General features: G+C 32.3%; 1 protein-coding gene across 1 annotated transcript in view; it reads left to right on the top strand.

Annotated features, from left to right (window-relative positions):
* LOC145317900 (uncharacterized) overlaps window positions 1-20087 on the top strand; it is a 34616-nt gene that overhangs the window by 2210 nt on the left and 12319 nt on the right. Inside the window, exons 2-3 of the mRNA XM_080159184.1 lie at window positions 8899-9083; window positions 17753-17836. Of these exons, the coding sequence (XP_080015310.1) occupies window positions 8902-9083; window positions 17753-17836 (266 nt within the window). The 5' untranslated portion in view covers window positions 8899-8901. The remainder of the gene's footprint in view (window positions 1-8898; window positions 9084-17752; window positions 17837-20087) is intronic.

Below are 20087 nucleotides of genomic sequence, written 5' to 3'. Positions count from 1 at the left end.
TTATCTGTAGGTTACAAATAATAGTTGAAATGAACTAACCAATCAAAATTGAATAAAAGTCCACAAAGTTGTTAAGTCAACGAATAAGAAAAGGTTATTGAAACATATTGGGGACTAGTGTAATAAACAGACCAATGTCCCCTCCTCTCTGGTGGTCCAATTGAGCAATAAAGGGAAACCCCAATTGTAAATAACATTAAGTTAAGTCATTTCCGAGTCATTAATGAACATACACAGATTTACATCTGTCTTTTGTATTCATTAGGATACTTATGGATATAGGATATATTGTCAGGGCAAAATTTACTTTAATTTAGCTTGCTAATAGGACCTCATTTATTGGTCAGTTCTTTCATCCAGTAGAAGGGGAGGGGATGGGGTAAAGTGGGTGGATGTAACGTTATTTAGCCAGCTGCGAGTATTACTAATATATCGATTAATATACTTTTACATCTGCCTTCTTTATACATTAAGCTCCTTAATCTTTTTATTTCCTTCTTATCTTACATGAAATCAAAACTCAAGCTACTATACTATAAAATTCACTATGTCCGTCCGTCAGTCCGTAACGCTATGTTGGAAGATAGCCAGTTGAACCATTTTTGGCGAAGATTTCCATACGATTGAGAATCCAATCTATAATTTACTTGGTTCGTCGGCCATGTTACAAAAATATAGTTTATAAAACATATGTATAAAAGGTTTCACGATTTTTCTATTTTATTCTTAACTTATAACCACTAAATATACGCTCTTGTCCGTGATTTATCATTGATTAATTGCTAACTGAATTCTTGTTAGTAAAAGCTTGTAAATTTCTCTAAAAAGGAGGTACTTACCATTTGAGATACAATCATAAAGATGCTATTCTAAGAACATGGTACCATATTGACATAGAAATCGTTCAAAATTAATTGATAATATTTTAAAATCAAGGTGCTTACTGTCAAGTAAGAACTATAAAGTTTAAAAAGTTGCTAGATTATAACTTATTATCACAAGAATCGATAGTGAAGATATGATATGCTTTAATCTGCATTCAGAGTTATCCGTTGCACTCAGTTGGACACATTCTAACAAGGATGACAACATCCATAAAAGCGAAGCTCTGAAACGGTAGGACAAACGGACATTAACACTTGTATAATGTCAGAACTGAATAATCAGAATGCGAATGTATAAGAGTCAAAGCAAAATTGTAAGTAAATTTGTTGAAAAACTGCTTGATACAGGATAATGATTATGGACATACTTACATTTTTAGGACTGGATTATAGAGTTGCTTCGCTTATAATATTGTACTTTGTTGTCCCAGGAATCAGTATACCAAAAATAAGACCAATCGGATAATTAGGTCACATACAAATTTGTTGTTAAAAATGTAAAAAAAATCAACATGTTTAAAATGGACGTACGGACATTCTGGTAATGATTATAGAGTTACTACGCTTTCTAACTCGTACCTAACTATTACAGGAATCACCATGCAAAATTTGAAATCGATAGGACAATTCTAACATGCCTAAATTAACAAAAAAAGCTATTTAAAAAAGTAAAAAATCAACATGTTTAAAATGGACGTACGGACATTTTGGTAATGATTATAGAGTTGCTACGCTTTCTACATCGTACCTAACTACTAAAGGAACCACCATGCAAAATTTGAAATCGATAGGACAATTCTAACATGTCTAAATTAACGAAAAAAGCTATCAGTGACGGACGGACGGACGGACGGACGGACGTACGGACGGACGGACGGACGGACCGACCCTAATTATAGAAAAGCTTCGCTTTTAAAAATATGTAGAACATATTCTTTAAAAGATTGCTTAGATATTGAAAAGAAAACTAAGTAGTGAGTTTCGTCGTATTTTTACAGTAGCTTTTCTCCTATTTGTCGCCGCTGCAGGGTAACCTTTAACATTTACCTAACCTAAATTAAAATAATCTATCAAAAGCTACTATGAAAATACGACAAAACCCGCTACCTCTTTTTCTTTCCAATGATCCGATTTTTTTCTATCAATGTAACTCAAATGAAAAAAGGTTGTGTGATTTTTTAACTTTAAAAGAAAAGCATACTTAAACTCAAAAATAAATTGAATATAAATTTAGTCACATATGAACTTAGGCCATGTCAAAATATATATATACAATTTTAACTTTGCTCTTTGTAAAGAGTTTCTATTTCCTTTATTATTAATATTTGTTGTTGAATTCAGGGATCATAGGGGATAAGACAATGAAGGAACAAATGAACACTTCCAATTATGATTCAAATGTAAACATCAAAGTTAGAATTAATGGTGGAACATTTTGTACAACTGATCAAGAATTGATAAAAGCCCCGAAAGTTTTAAAATCAATTTTGGATAAAAGTATAATTTACCAGAGAGAGGGAGAGGGGACAATGGGCTGTTTATTACACTAATCCCCAAAGTTTTATAATAACGTTTTCATATTTGTTAACTTAGAATTTTGAGGACTTTTACTGAATTTTGATTGGTTTTTTTTTTTAAAATTGTTCAGACGTTTCAACAACTAAGGGGTAATTATATGTGTCATAATTGTCGATGTACATCAATTTATCGGCCATTGTCTTATCCCTTTAGATCCTTAATAATATACAGTCCAATATTCCCTTCCTCCCTGATAAAAATTGAACTGTGACCGCTTCCTTTTCAAAGTACAGGGTGTATTTGAAAATTGGTCAAACATTTATATCTCATTTTACGGTATGGCTTCTAAAACTGATATCTGCTTGAATAGAACCGGTTCTCATCCATACTAGAAAATTATTTCATATATCATTGTATTAGAGACAATTTTACACGAATACTACAAAAATTATAAAATTAATATCAATTTTGCTAATTAGACCTGGCCTTCGTCCCCTTAGGTCTAACAAAACTGGTTAATTTTTCATTTTAAAATCCGCGGAAATCAGAAAATATTACGACGTGATAGATAAATAATATTTCATTTTGTTTGAAATTTCTATAACTATGTAGCACTGTTTATGATACTAGTAGCTTCGCCCTTAGCTCCCACCCCCCCCCCCCCATTCTCATTTTTTGCGGGGTGGGGGGAGGTTAAAATTCCTTTTCCAATCTTAAATGATTCAATGTTCTAGGTGAAGCATCTCTATAATCAAGTTTTAAAATGTAATTATGTCCATAAATAAATTTTTTATTTAAGAGGTTTCGTGACAAATAAACAGAATATTGTTTGTATAATATAAATATTTAGGCATTTGAGGGAAGGGGAGAGAATGCCTTAGGAGGGTGAAGTTATAATCCCAAAAAAAAGTTTAAACTTTCCGTGTACCTATTTACAAGAAGGTTCACTGTAAAGGAGAACCATATCGATGTAGTAATATTCGTTTGTAAAACTCTCTAATTTATTGAGCTTCGCTACTTATATATGCTGCCATCCTTGTTTAAATATGGTACAAATTGTAAATCTGAATATCTGTGTATCATGTTTATATACGCTTGGGTATAAAGTTTACATCTTCTATATTAAATTTAACCTTTATATATACCATATATTCTTTGTGGATATAGAATATTCGTGGATACTATAACAGGGGGAAAAAATTAGTTTGATAACATTAACATTACTTATTTGTTAGTTCGTTCATCCAGTTGGAGGAGATTGGATGGGGTAAAGGGGTGTCATTATTTTAGCCAGCTGCTAGCATCACTTTATCAGAGTGCATGAAAATCTGGTGCAACATCCAAGTAATAATATATCCATTGGTACCTATATATATATGATTAGATTTTAGGAAGAAACAAGGATGACAATATCTGTAAGTAGCACAAAAACAAAATATTCCATAGCATTACGGACTGACGGACATACAAATTGAATTACAGAAGTGCTTCGCTACAAATTTTTAACGTTAAAATGCTAAAATTTGCCTTTTAAAAGAATTTCATTAGTTTTAAAGGCAAATGATTTTATGGAATTTTGTTTTTTTTTCAAACCTATTTCTTGGTCACCCTATCACTACGAGTTATTTTGCATGCAGGGCCTTTTTCATTTCTACTTAACCTGACCTAACCATAAAATACTTTGTAGTTAAGATCCAAAATTATGGAAACCGCCTTTTAGTTCATTGTAATTGAACGTTTGCATCAATTTATCGACCATTGTCTTATCTCTCGAGATCCAGGTAGTGATGTGACATTGGGCTGTTTATTACACTAGTCCCTAAAGTCTTAACGTGTTCTATTGCTTAATAGTTGGTTCATCTAGATGCGTGTCCAACCAATTCAACCACTAATTGTAATCTACAAATCTATAGAATTTTAAATGTCTGTATGTAACTTTACTTTTAATATATTCCAAGCTATACCATTTATACAGAAATATAATTTGAATTCAGTTAGAATACCACTTTTCCACTTAAATATTAAGATTTTATATATCCAGTTACCTCTCTCTCTCTCTCTCTCTCTCTCTCTCTCTCTCTCTCTCTCTCTCTCTCTCTCTCTCTCTCTTTCCTTTCCTTTTCGACTCAGATATTAAGATTTTAAGATTTTATATATCCAGTTACCTCTCTTTTTCTCACTCTCTCTCTCTTTCTCTCTCTCTCTCTATCTATCTATCTATCTATCTATCTATCTATTCATCTCTCTCTCTCTCTATCTTTTCCATTTAGATATTATGATTATATATCCAGTTACCTCTTTTTTATTTTATTTTACTTTATATATTTCTTTCTCTTTTTTCTCCATATCTCACTCTTTCTCTCTCTCCATACTCTTTCTCTCTCTCCCTGTCTATCTATTTCACTTTCTCTCTCCCTCTCTCTGTATACCTATCTCTTTTTTTCCCTATCTCTCTAACTCTCTCTATATCTCTCTTTATTTCTTTTAGTGGATCTTTTATTACTTGGATCTTAAAGTAATATCTTAGGGCCCTCACTTTTACTCAATAATGTTCACTTTTATAGATGTTGTCATCCTTGTTGCTTCATTCTTAGAATAAATATTAAATCTTATTTAAAATGTGTGTGTTTAAAATAAATTGTTACCATTAATGCATTGCTATTATGTTAATCAAAATCATGGAATCAACAGGGCTGAAGGGAAAGTAAATGGATGATAATTTAATGACCCCCAGGCCCACCCCCCATTGTCATAAACAAAATTACCCCATATATTGATTAAAATTCGTGATTTCATACAAAGCATCTGCGGGGCTTACCATTACTCAATATAACCTATACCCTGACCTAAATTAATTAACAAACAATGCAAAACTCACCCCCCCCCCCCCAATGTACCTAAAATTTAAATAAAAAATAATCGGGGGTTTTAATGCAGGGATCTAAAGAGAAAAGACAATGGCCGATATATTAATATTTATCTCCAATGATGAAAAAAATATACGTTCTATACATTACAATTAGTGTTTGAAACATTGGACACTCAACTTAATAAACCAACCAGTAAAAATTTAATGAAAGTCCCCAAAGTTGATATGCCAACGAATAAGAAAATGTTATAAAACTTTGGCGACTAGTGTAAAAAAACAGCCCAATGTCTACTACCTCCCTGGATACAATGTCATTCAGTATCATCTTTATTTAAAGTCGACATAAACCATTAAAACCACATGATCGATCTTAATGGATAAGACAATGGACAATAAAAATCCCCAATGATGATAAACATTATTACAAATTGTGTTCAAGTTAAAATTATTAGTTGACAAGTTTGGAAACTAAACAAATTTCAATAAAAGTATCCAAAGTTATTTGGCCAACAAATAAGATAACGCGGATATAAAGCTTTGGGTACTAGTGTATTTTATAATCCAATGTCTCTTCTCTCCCTGATTATTATACATTTAGTTTGTCGGTCACTAAATGCCTGATAAGAATTATCTATAACTAGTCCGGGGTAAAGTTTTTAAACTCGATTAAAAATTTATATAATCTACTTCATATAATAATTACAACTATATGTATATACTAGCGGCTTCGCCCCTAGCCTCTAGGGGCTTTGCCCCAAGAGGTAATTAAAGAAAAAAAATAATAACCTCTGGAGATGCCCAACAAATTAAGTACCTGATGAGAAGCCCCTACTCCACCATTAATTTTAAATAATTAAAAAAAAATTGAGGGGGGGATTTTTTAAAAAATTTTTTTGGGGGGGGGGTTGGGGGTGTCTCACCTGCCAGGAAAATAGCCTAAAACCACCACAGGATCAGTAGGTATATTCCCTGAAGAGTAGAATCCGATCGGTTCAGTGGTTACCGAGATCTTAAGGGACGTTTGTTCAACATATAATTTTTATATGAGAGATGATGTACAGTATGTACCGAAGCTTCTCTATAATTCACTTTGTCTGCCCGTCCGTAGGTCAGTCCGTAAATGGGGGAAATGTAATTTTGAAGTTACTATTCAAGATAGATGGCTGAAGGTTTTGGAAAGAACCTATTAATAGTGTCTAACTTTTTATCTTTGTGACGTAACAAAAATCGAAGGATGAGAGGGGAGGTGGGAAAGGAAACCCCTAAAAAAGAGATGGATTTTTGTTACGTAACAAAGATAAAAAGTTAGACACTATTACTAGGTTCTTTTGGAAATCATGACAAACCCCAAACTGTCCCAGTTTTGAGCAAGACGATTCCTGTGACGTCATATAAAAAGGGAAGGGGGGAAGAAAATCTCTTCCCTTTTCTCCCATCTTTTGTTGAGATTTTCTTCCCCCCTTCCCTTTTTCTTTCCCGAAACGTATATAACGTAACTGGAATCGTCTTGCTCAAAACTGGGACAGTTTGGGGTTTGTCATGATTTCCTATACCAATGAGCATCCAGGATATAACTTAATTGGTCCGTCAGTCTGTCAGTCATATAAATGTACTATGTACGTCCTTTCATCCATGATTTGTTTTGTGCTTCGCTACTTATGGATGTTTTCATCAATGTTCTAACATTAAAGTGATAGAATGATTATATGTCTGTAACAGCTAGCCAGGGGGGGAGGGTACAATGGGATTATATGTCTGTAACAACCAGGGAGGGAGGGTACAACGGACAGTATATTATAAACACGTTTTTCATTTGTTGGCTCAAAATCTTTGGGAACTCTGACTAAATCTCCATTGTCTATTTCTAACTTTTTAAACCAATAATTCAAATCCACATAAGGGTATTTTTGTTTATTATCTTTAGAGATTAAGATTCATAATCTAGAGATCGATGAATCAAATATAATTTTAAAGCAGGGAGGAAGAGGACATTAGAATGTTTATTACACTATTCCTCAAAGTCTTTAAATAACGTTTCCTTATTCGTTGGCTCAACAACTTTGAGGACTTTTATTGCATTTTGTTTTGTTGAGTTTCCAAACGTTTCAACCATTAATTGTAAAGTACATTTTGTTTTCCATCATTGGGGCTGATCATCAATTTATCGGCTATTGTCTTATCCCTTTAGATCCCTGAGTTTAAAGAGCAAGTAGAGCGGTTCTGGTTTGTTGTTAAAGTAAATTTTGAAACTACTTTTAACCCTTTTAAAGTTTTACATTATCTAACTTAATTAATATTAAGGGTATAATACACTTTTAAACTAAATAAAAGTTATCTTTCGCATCGTATTATAAACAGCTTTCCGCGGATATAGAAAGTACAATTATAAGAATAAAACCAGTTTTTTTAGCCCCGAGGTGCCGAAGGCCCGGGCTAAAAAACTGGTTTTAATCTTATGATTGTACATTTTTATATTCGTAGAAAGCTGGTTATAATACGATGCTAGACATAGTTTTTTCGTATGGATGAGAACCGGTTCCTATCCACCGGATTGGAATGAATACGAGAATACATAATCTTTAGTAGCGAATCTACTCTATAGTTATTGTTTCTGTATCTATTTATCCGTCTGTATGTCCGTCAGTACATAACGGATAACCTTATTATTAATTTGAGAATATTAGAATTGTCCTATCGATTTCAAACTGTGCATTGGTATTTAGAGTATTCAATAATAGTTATCAGAAAGTCTGTAAGTTCATTTATTTGCTGATTTATATTTTACCCATTTTTGTATGATATAATTATTCTATTCTTCTAGTTTTTGTAATAATAATTCCTAGAACAACAAGGTATAAAAGTAAAAGCTATGCCTTTCTATAATCAAAACATAAAAATGTAAGCATATCTTTAAAACATATTTTGTAATAATGCAAATCTATCTTTCTATCTATCTATATTTTTATTAAAGGCCTAATCTCCATTACTCTATTAAAAAATGTATTTTTCCTTTGTTTTTCTTAACTTTTTGTATTCTTACAGAAAGAATAAACTTTTCTTACGTTATTTATTTTGTTGTTTACGGCTTAATATCAAAATAAAACTTTTAGAAAGTCAAACTTTTCATTACCAAGGTTAAAGATATCTTTATAACTATGTATTTGTTTAATGATCCATCTATGTATACATGTATCTATCTATCTATCTATCTATCTATCTATCTATCTATCTATCTATCTATCTATCTATCTATCTATCTATCTATCTATCTATCTATCTATCTATCTATCTATCTATCTATCTATCTATCTATCTATCTATCTATCTATCTATCTATCTATCTATCTATCTATCTATCTATCTATCTATCTATCTATCTATCTATCTATCTATCTATCTATCTATCTATCTATCTATCTATCTATCTATCTATCTATCTATCTATCTATCTATCTATCTATCTATCTATCTATCTATCTATCTATCTATCTATCTATCTATCTATCTATCTATCTATCTATCTATCTATCTATCTATCTATCTATCTATCTATCTATCTATCTATCTATCTATCTATCTATCTATCTATCTATCTATCTATCTACCTATCTATCTATCTCTCTCCAGGTAATGAATGTGCATGGTACTGGTATTCTCTTGTTCTGTACTATAGCAGTGTATGGCGGCGTGGTGCAGGCTGACAGCAGCGCAGCCGCTGATGGCAGCTCGGCTGCCGCAGACGCACACCAGCTAGCGGCGGTGACTGCTGAAGAAGCGGATCTTATGGACAGATTTAGACGGGCTCCTTTAAGGTAATGATTATTTTTGCATGTTTCCCAAAACTTTTCTATACTTTGGATATACGGAGATTTGTCGGTGACTTAGCTTGCTAATAAGGACCTCATTAATTGGGCAGACCGTTTAGCCAGCTGCAAACATTATTTAATCAGAGTACATGAAAATCTGGTGCAAAATCCAAGTAATAATATATCGAATCTTAGATCATAATTTTAATTATAATTTTAAAAGCGAAGCTTTTCTATAATTAGGGTCAGTCCGTCCGTACGTCCGTCCGTCCGTACGTCCGTCCGTACGTCCGTCCGTACGTCCGTAACGGATAGCTTTTTTCGTTAATTTAGGCATGTTAGAATTGTCCTATCGATTTCAAATTTTGCATGGTGATTCTTTTAATAGTTAGGTACGATTTAAAAAGCGTAGCAACTCTATAATCATCACCAAAATGTCCGTACGTCCATTTTAAAGAAGTTGATTTTTTTACTTTTTTAACAACAAATTTTTATGTGATCTAATCATCCGATTGATTTGATTTTTGGTATATTGATTCCTGGGACAACAAAGTATAATGTAATAAGCGAAGCAACTCTATAATCAAGTCCTAAAAATGTAAGTATGTCCATAAACATTATCCTGAATCAAGCAGTTTTTCAACAAATTTACTTACAATTTTGCTTTGTTTATATTATGATTATTCAGTTCTGACACTATACAAGTTTTAATGTCTGTTTGTCCTACCGTTTCAGTGCTTCGCTTTTATGGATGTTGTCATCCTTGTTTTTATGGAATTTACAATATTTTATGAACTTCAACTCTATAGATATTTTATATGTCTACTTTGATAGTATGGGTATTTTAGCTATAAATAGTATCGCTATTTATGTATGTTGTCATACTTGTTATTATTTTATCGTATTTTGTTATTTTTAACTATACAAATGTAATACAAAATATGAATATGTAAAATTATCTATTCTAATATTTATCATATTAGTATAAAAGTGATATTTATTGTATTTTAACAGCTAAATACTGAATTATTTTTGTTTTGTATTTAATGACACCTTGATTTTAACAAAGCGTTTGATGATGATATAAATGGATATAGAGTACGTGGAAATATTGACAAGGGAAAATTTATCGTAAATTTAGTTAGTTAAAACGGACCTTATTTTATGGTCAGTTCGTTCTTTCAGTAGAAGGTGGAGGGAGGGAAGTACAGGGGGCTATCGTTTTCTTAGCCAGCTGCAAATATCAGTTTATTAGCTAGGGTACATAAAAACAACTGATTAAAGCAACATCCAAGTAAAACCTTAACCTTAAAACCTAAATCCAGGGATCTTAGGGATGGGTCAGTGGACGATAAATCAATATACACTTTTCTTGTATTCATTCGAATCTGGTGGATAGGAACCGGTTCTCATCCATACGAAAAAACTATGTCTAGCATCGTATTATATCCAGCTTTCTACGAATATAAAAATGTACAATCATAAGATTAAAAGCAGTTTTTTTAGCCGGTGCCTTCGGCACCTTGGGGCTAAAAAACTAGTTTTAATCTTATAATTGTACATTCTATATCCGCGGAAAGCCGTTTATAATACGATGCGAGTAATAACTATCACTCCATAAAACCTAATTAAGATTCAATATAAACCCAAAATTCGAAAGATTTTTTTGAAGGGGGCCGGGGGGCGAATTTGATTATAGTCTATTGTCCGCTCCCTTCCTTTATATAATCATAGTTATAACTTTAATCGATGAATTATTACTTGGATGTTGCACCAGATTTTCATTTATTCTGAAAAAGTGATGTTTGCAACTGGCTAATAAAACGATACCAATTTTACCCCATCCCCTCTACTTAATAAATGAACTTACCAATAAATGAGGTCCATATTAGCAAGATAAATAGACGACAAATTTTCCCCTGTCAATATATCCACGTATATCCAATGTAACTTTACTTACAATAATTGCCCTATGAATACAAAAAATTAGACACAATAAAAAACAAGGATGACAACATTCATAAAAACAAAGCTCTAAAATCAGAAGGATGGATTTGATTGTAATTACATTATAGCACCTTATTATCCTAGGAATCATTATTTGAAAAAATCAGATGAATAGGATAATTATATCACACGAAATCTTGTTGTAAAAAAGCTAAAAATAACATTGTTTAAAATAGACGTTCGGACTAAATTGTACCTGTTTGTTATATGAATCATCATCCAAAGTTTGATGCTACCCGTTAAGGACGGACGGATATTTCGAATGATATAGTAGCTTCGCTACTAATTAGACACAATAAAAAGTAAGAATACTTTATACATACAATATATTTTTGGAAACAATATGAGAATAATTAAGCTTATTGTAATATGACAAGGATAGGTATGTTTATAAGTAGCACAGTAATAACAGTCTATTGTAAAAGTGCAATGCAATATGGGAAAAATTTTATAACTGCCGTTAGCAGAAAAAGAAGATGATTAAAGTCCCTCCACAGATTATGACGTCCTACGATAGATACACTGTAATTGACCAATGGCAAAATTTATGCTGGCCTCTCATTGGTTATTTCATCTGTGGAGGGACTTTAATCAACTTCACAGAAAACTCGGGGTATTAGCAATGATAGCGTGCATTCTTACTAAACAATTATAACTACTGCTGCTATGTCTGACACTTGACACCATTAGTAAAAATAATCTGAATACAAACATTATTCTTTACCTTATACAGGACTTGTTCTTACAATCAAAGGATTGTCTGTTGAATTTTACTTAACCTGACAACTTTTCGTATTTAGCATCCCATTACAAGCGAATGATGGTTCTCTAGATGATGTCTTAAAAATGAAGTATAACAAATATGAAATGGGTCGTAATGAAGGACTTACATACATATCCTAGTTATATAGTAGCTGCGCTCCTGCCATGATAATTAGGGCAAGTACAAATCTAGGCCTATAAACACGGAGGGAGGGGACATCGGATTGTGAATTAAACCGATAACCAAAGTATAAGAACTAACACTTTGGGTACTATATTAAACACTAGCGGTTGCATCCCTAGCATCTAGGGGCTCTATATTCGAAGGGATATTAAAGGGTAGAAAAATAGCCAAAAACCATACTCAAACTTATTTTTTAAAAAAAGAGTAGCCTAAAACCATCTCAGGACCTATAGGAAGCGTCACTGTAAAGTAGAGCCATATCGGTTCAGACAAAAAACGCTTACTGCTTTATATAATAGGATTTTAACCTACAGATGTGGTAATTTTAGTGATCATAATTGATGATGTACATAAATTAATCTTTCATTTAGGTTTGGGCCGGATATCCGGCCATTTTCTATATCTAGCCGGATACCGGATATCCGGCTGATTTTGACTGCCGAATATCTGGTAATTTGCCGGATATCAAGCGTTGGCCAGATATCCGGCCGGATACCGGATATTTAAACTATCCGGATATCGGATATCCGGTATCCGGCCAAAAAAGTATCCGGCCCACCAACCCTACTTTCATTGTCGGGTCTGATTTTGACTGTTGAATATCTGGTAATTTGCCGGATATCAAGCGTTGGCCAGATATCCGGCCGGATACCGGATATTTAAACTATCCGGATATCGGATATCCGGTATCCGGTCAAAAAAGTATCCGGCCCACCAACCCTACTTTCATTGTTGGGTCTGATTTTGACTGCCGAATATCTGGTAATTTGCCGGATATCAAGCGTTGGCCAGATATCCGGACGGATACCGGATATTAAAACTATCCGGATATCGGATATCCGGTATCCGGCAAAAAAAGTATCCGGCCCAACCCTACTTTCATTGTCTTACCCCTTAATCACCCTGTCTAATAACAAACAAACCTAATTATTGCTAATTGACTTATTATTGTTGGAAAACGTAGCAACTCTTCAAATTAGGGTTTGTTCGTATGTCTGTATGTATGTCCAATCTTTGAAACCGACGAATAGAACCTGGTCTAGACCATACTGAAAACGCGTGTATCAGATAGACAATATGATTTTTTGTTGGCTAATGCAGATTTCAATGATTTTTTTTTTTCATTTATCGCTTGGTATTAAAAAAGGTTTCTGCAGATAAGAAAAGGAAAATTCATATGATAATTGTTCCATATTATACGATACATTTGTTTTTAGCGCGATTGAGAAACGTTTTTTATCCAGTAAAATTCAAATCAGAGTTATTTATTGCATCGTATAAATAGTCAATTTTACACGATTAATAAAATTAAAAATCAAAGGTAATACGATACGACACTTAATATTTCGGAACGGACTAGAAAATTTTTTTAATCTAACTTAAGAAATGTTGAAAAATTAATAAATTAAATTTTTATACTTTTTGATATTTTTGCGCTGTCTTTGTATAAGATTATTGCTGTTTGCATATACATTTGACATCTACTAATTAACATAAATATAGTGTATAAAAGTTAATTATGCTTAGAATAGTTACTTTATATCGCGTCGTACTAAAGACAGGTTTCCACGGATATTAAAATGAAGAAAAATAACCCCGAGGGGACAAAAATCCTAGCTAAAAAATCTAGTAATAATTTTTAGGATTTTTATTTTAGTATTCGTGAAAAATTGTCTGTAAGACGATGCTAAACATGATTTTTCAGTATAGCTGAGAACCGGTTCTTATCCAGTGGATATTAATCTGGTTTGAAGCCATACTGGTAAACCGTTTTATAATATTTCCATTAGAAATATTAATACGGTGGATGGGTTTGAATCTTCTACCAAACAGCTAAAGATATTAAAAATGTATCTAGTTTAATACTATAGATATTGAAGAGTAGGAGTAATGCCTTGTCCTATAAACATTTATAACATCCATCAAAGACGTTCTCAAGTTGGCTTTAAAACATTTTATATCTTGATTAAATGGTTTATACTAGCAATGTCTTAACTTTTTCATAATAATGTTAATCTACAGAAGCCTATGGGTAATAACTTTTGTTTATTATCATTGGGAATGTATATTAATTTAATGTTCATTGTCTTATCCCTTAAGGTTCGTGATTAAATATTTGTTTATAAATTAAACTGTTGTAGATAAATATCATTGGTTAAAAAGTTTGGACACTACTACTAATGTGGAACCAACTATTGATATGATATGATATGATTTATTAGCAGTAAATTACAGATTAATTTTACAAATAATTAAATACATTTTAAATTACATCATTTTTATAGATATATTTATTTATATTGACATAATTAGGGTAACTGTACTAGAGGGCCTTTAAAGTCAATCTTGACTGTCCTTCGGCCCAATTTTCATTTAATTTTTTAAAAATATTTACAAGTTTCACAAATAATATAAAATAATATTAGCTATTTACAGGGTATGGAATTAAAGTAGCTTACTGGTTGTGATATTTAAATTATATTTATATTTTTCCACAGGGATAACACTTTCTCTCCCTGCATTGAAATGTTTTGTACTTTGATATACACTTATTTTTTACATATTTTTTAACAGCTTTGGATGAATTTAATGATCTTAGCTCACCTACCCAACAATTCCAAATTTTATGGATTTTTTACTGAAGGAAAAGTTTCATAGATTTTATAATTTGGCTTCTCTACTCTAAGACATTTTGATCTAGTATTTTGCAATGGTGTTAGAAAATTAAGCATACATTTGGGAAGTTTGTTTTCTAAATATTTAGAGACAAATTCAACTACATTTGCATCCCTTAGGTCAAAAATGTTAAGAATATCTAGTTTTCCCATCAGGGGCTCGGCATGCACATTGTACTTAGCATTTAAAACATTTCTTACAGCTTCCTTCTGTAGGTTATGAATTTTTGTGATATGCTCATCCTTTGCCGCCCCCCAAACAATTAAGCCATACTCTATGTGGGGCTTAGCGAGGCTGTTGTAAATTGTTTTTAAAGTAGTGGTTGGAAAGAGCTTTTTTGTTTGGGATAGGGCATAGACTGAGCTTGCTATTTTATTTTCTACATAGTTTATATGTTTGTCCCACTTAAGTTCATCATCTATAAGAACACCAACAAACTTGAAAAATTTAGTATTACAATCTCTGCCAATTCTTTCAATTTTTCCCCTCCTATTTTCAATGTGCATAACTCTGGATCAAATGGCTTTTTATGTGGGCGAAAAATCATATATTTAGTTTTTGATACATTCAAGGCTAGTTTATTTGCTCTAAACCAATTTTTTGCTTTATCAAGTTCTAAATTAGAATCTGCAATTAAGTCATTTAAGTTGTTGTTTGATTTGCTAAAAGTAGTATCATCAGCAAATAAATTTGTTAAAAAGGATGTTGCATTTGGTAAATCATTTATGTATAGAATGAAAAAGAGGGGGCCTAAAATACTTCCCTGTGGAACCCCTGTTTGAATGATTTTTTTAGCTGTTATAGTTTTGAGCCAACGATTAAGATAACATGATTAAACGGATATAGAACATATGTGGATATTACGACAGGAGAAAAATCGTATCATAAACATTACTTATAGGTCAGTTCGTTCATCTAGTAGGTGTAGAAGGGAATGGGGGAGATCGTTATTTTTAGCCAGCTACTAGTATGACTTTATTAAAGTATATAATAATCTGGTGTAAGACCCAAGTAATGATAAATCCCTTCATAATTATAAACTCAGTAAATCACGTAATTATGTGGTATCCGCCTAGGTTAAATGGCAGACACCAGAGTTCAAATGACTACGGCAGTGCGAACAGACGTGGACACATATATTATAGAGAAGCTACGCTTCTCTAGCAATCACTAAATAATAAACAGAGTCTATTCAGTTGTTCCTTTATTCAGGGTCTAAGGTTTACTAAAGTTGTACAACATAATATAAATACATATGGATTGGGAAAAAAGATAGTTAAAGGTAAATCATACAAGTAAAACATAGATAGTTGCAATGGTTAGGTAGATGGCTATCCCTGTCTGGGGGAGGCAGGATAGCCCATGGAACAGCACAATAGGTAGATAAGCATAGAGGGGTTGAGTGGTAGGTCTGGGTACTAAAAGGGAAGGTTTGATGATTACTGTGACAACAACAGTCTGTGTGGGGGGTGATTCTATCAGGTGAGGGAAGGCTTAGATCCTTTATCCTCAGGGCTGAGGTGGTGCTGATAACTTGGTGGTTGAAGGGGAAGGTTCCGGTGCTTAAGAAGGGAGAGGGAGGGGTAACACCCCTCCCTCCACTTGCAGGACAACTGAGAGATGAAATCAATACCGTTATCTGACATATTTGTAGGTGGCTTTACAATTGTAGAATAACAGGACTTAGCTGGGTGCGTAGCATCACTATAATGTCTTGGTTTCTGCATGGCCCAGAGTTGCCGAATACCACAATTACATCCTAATGTCCCCCCCCCCCCCTATACCTAATAACACTTATCCACAACGCAAGAAATAAGTATTCATTTTCTTAGTAAAAAAACCTAAATCAATCAAAAAAGATAAATATACATGATAGATATTCAATTAAAAATAACAATTGGAGTTTTTTTTTTGTATAACAAGAGCTTTTATGTTCATATATAGCGAAGCAATAACAATAATATTAATATCCAATTATTTCAAATATTGTAGACATTCAACTCTTTGAGACCCTAGATTGCATGACCTTTATCTGAAAGTCCTAACTGTGCATGGTTATGATTTTATGGCTTCCACCTACTTTAACTAGGTGCCTCACTTCTGTTATAGCAGCAGTACGTACAAATTTAATGGGTTTCTCTGCCGAGACTCATACTTATACCCTCCCTTACCTTATATAAGTAATTTATTGACTTGAAATCCGTCAATAAGGAAGAAAGTTCTTGTAGGAATACACAACAGGCGTTTAAGAACATACAGACATTCCCTTATTATAGAATAGCTTTGCTTATAGAGAACTAAGGATAATAATATTACATAATGAATATAACTCATAATAACCTATACATGTATACATTCATTATTTGAGTGTGTGTGTGTGTTTAGAGATCTTATAAACGACTATATGTTTACAATTTATAATAACAATTCACTACCAATGTGATGTTTAACCCCCGCAGGGTTCTTTTGCACTTTATGTGTCCTAACCTAAACTAAAAAAGTTTTTTCATCAAAAATATTAAAATAGGATTTACTTTATTTAATGATATTCTTTTATTACTTTAACTTTTAGAAGCATTATCATAGAGGTTAGTGGCCCCTGTACCTTTTAAACTTTAGCACATTTTCGGACTGCAGGGTATTTGTCATCAAAATTCGGCCAAATCTGCATATTAATCAGGGAGGTAATTGAAATTGGACTGTAAATTACACTGGTACCCAAACTTTTATAACCAAATTATCTTATTCATTGGCTTAAAAATATTGGTCACTTTTTGATTCACTAATTCCAAACTTTTAATGTACGCTCTGTTAAAGCAATAATTTTCATCAACATTTTTATCAATGGATATGTATTTCAATACATCGGCTATTGTCTTATCCCTTAAAATCCCTGATGTTATTATTAAGAGTAGGTATAAATGAGGAGATGTCAAACAAAGGTCGTGCAATCAAAGGGTTAGTTGAAATCAAAAAATGCCAAAAGTCCCAAAGATATATTTTTATTGCACAATATTGTCATTGCATTATATTATTTTATTTTTAGATTTGGAAAGCGGACCCTGTTCTGGGATAATGATTCATTCACCAAGAAATCACCAATGAGATTTGGAAAGAGAGCTCCACTAAGGTAGGAACAATCCGACTACATTATTGGTAAATAGAACATAGAGTAGTTAGAATCCGATTATATCATTGGTTAGATTCACCAAAAAATAACCAATTAGATTTGAAAATAGAACATTGAGTAGGTAGAATCCCATCATATTATTGGTTAGATTCACCAAGAAATCACCAATGAGATTTGGAAAGATAGCTCCAGTATGGTAAATAAAAACATAGAGTAGGAATAATCTGACTATATCATTGGTTAATTTCACCAAGAAATCACCAATAAGATTTGAAAAGAGAGCTCCACTAAGGTAGGAACAATCCGACTATATTATTGGTAAATAGAACATAGAGTAGGTAGAATCCGATTATATTATTGGTTAGATTCACCAAGAAATCACCAATGATATTTGGAAAGATAGCTCCAGTATGGTAAATGAAAACATAGAGTAGGAATAATATGACTATATCATTGGTTAATTTTACCAAGAAATCACCAGTAAGATTTGGAAAGAGAGCTCCACTAAGGAAAATAAAACAGAGAGTAATAACAATCTGACTATATTATTGTCTATTTTCAACAAGAAATCACCAATGAGATCTAGAAAGAGAGCTCTACTATAGTAAATAAAACATACATTAGGAACAATCTTACTATATTATTGGTTAGATTCACTATTGATTCATCAATGAGATTTGGAAAGAGAGCTCCACTAAGTTAGGAACATTCCGACTATATTATTGGTAAATAGAACATAAAGTAGGTAGAATCCGATTATATTATTGGTTAGATTCACCAAGAAATCACCAATAAGATTTAGAAAGAGAGCTCCACTAAGGTAGGAACATTCCGACTATATTATTGGTAAATAGAACATAAAGTAGGTAGAATCCGATTATATTATTGGTTAGATTCACCAAGAAATCACCATTAAGATTTGGAAAGAGAGCTCCTTTAAGGTAAATAAATCAGAGAGTAAGAACAATACAACTATATTATTGTATAAAATAGCAGTTCGTTTTCATTTCGTTCAAATAATAAAATAGCAGCTAAAATTACAAAATACAATTATTCAAAAGCATTATAGAGTTGCTCCGTTTTCCAAATTTGACAAAAAAATTAATCCAAATGGTGCCCAATATTTACTAATTATGTTACAGTATATGTTTGCTAAAATATTTGGGTACTTTAATTAAATTTTGATTGGTTGGATCAAAACTAGTAGTGTCCAAACTTTTTAACCAATACTTTTAAACTACTGAAAGGGGTTATTTTGTTAATCATAAATGGGGATGTCTATCATTTATATGTCAATTGTCTTATCCCTTTAAATCCCTGACTACACACACACATTGTAAGATTGTCCATAAGATAAAATGATATAATAGTCAGAAACACTTAAAACTCCAACATAAGTGCATTATAATAGCACACGTACCTTATTATATAATGAGTTTCGGGGGTCAGAATCGCAACTATGTTCTCCTAATTACATCTAAAGGGATAAGACAATGGTACCTAAAGTGATATTCATCCCCAATGATGAAAAACAAAGAATCTCTTCTGAAGATTAAAATTATTGGTTCAAAAGTTTCTACACTACTAGTTTAGACCCTACCGATTAAAGTTTTTAAGGGCCACAGTAAAAGTGTCTGACTATGACGTCAGAAAAAAATAACAATTAACCAATGAGAAGCCAGTATTCACAATGGTAAAATATATAGCGGCTCTCATTGGTTAGTTGTTATTTTTTTCTGACGTCATAGTCAGACACTTTTACTGTGGCCTTTTTAAGCAAACGAATAAAATAATACAATTAGTAAACATTGAGTATCATTGTAATTTAGAATACACAAATTTCGCCATTTTTTGTTATATTTTGATATTAATTTGTTTTTTGATGGATTCCTAAGACGTTTAGACATAATGTCATAAGGGAGGCATCTCTATAATCAATTCTAAAAATATTTGTATGACCAAAATAAATACCTTTATTTACTTAATTTTAGGACTTATTGATATTGATCGAATATTTATTCAGTTTTGCTTTGCTACATTATATTTGTTAATATTCGTTTGCCTCTCTATTTTTATTGATTTTGTCATCCTTGTCAAATTATGACTACAATTTTATGTTCATATGAATTATAGAACAAAGGGGGTTTTGGAATATTTGTGAATCTTACCAAAATGCAACATGCTTATAACTGTATAAAAGTAAAGAAAATCGATAATTATGAATAAGCATAACTTAACCCTTAACGGTCGG

Source organism: Acartia tonsa, chromosome 4 (assembly GCF_053477335.1).
Source record: "Acartia tonsa isolate MP-2025a chromosome 4, ASM5347733v1, whole genome shotgun sequence".
NCBI classification, from domain to species: Eukaryota; Metazoa; Arthropoda; class Copepoda; order Calanoida; family Acartiidae; genus Acartia; species Acartia tonsa.
The sequence above is the reverse complement of the archived record's forward strand: the minus strand, read 5'-3'. Positions and strand labels throughout refer to the sequence as shown.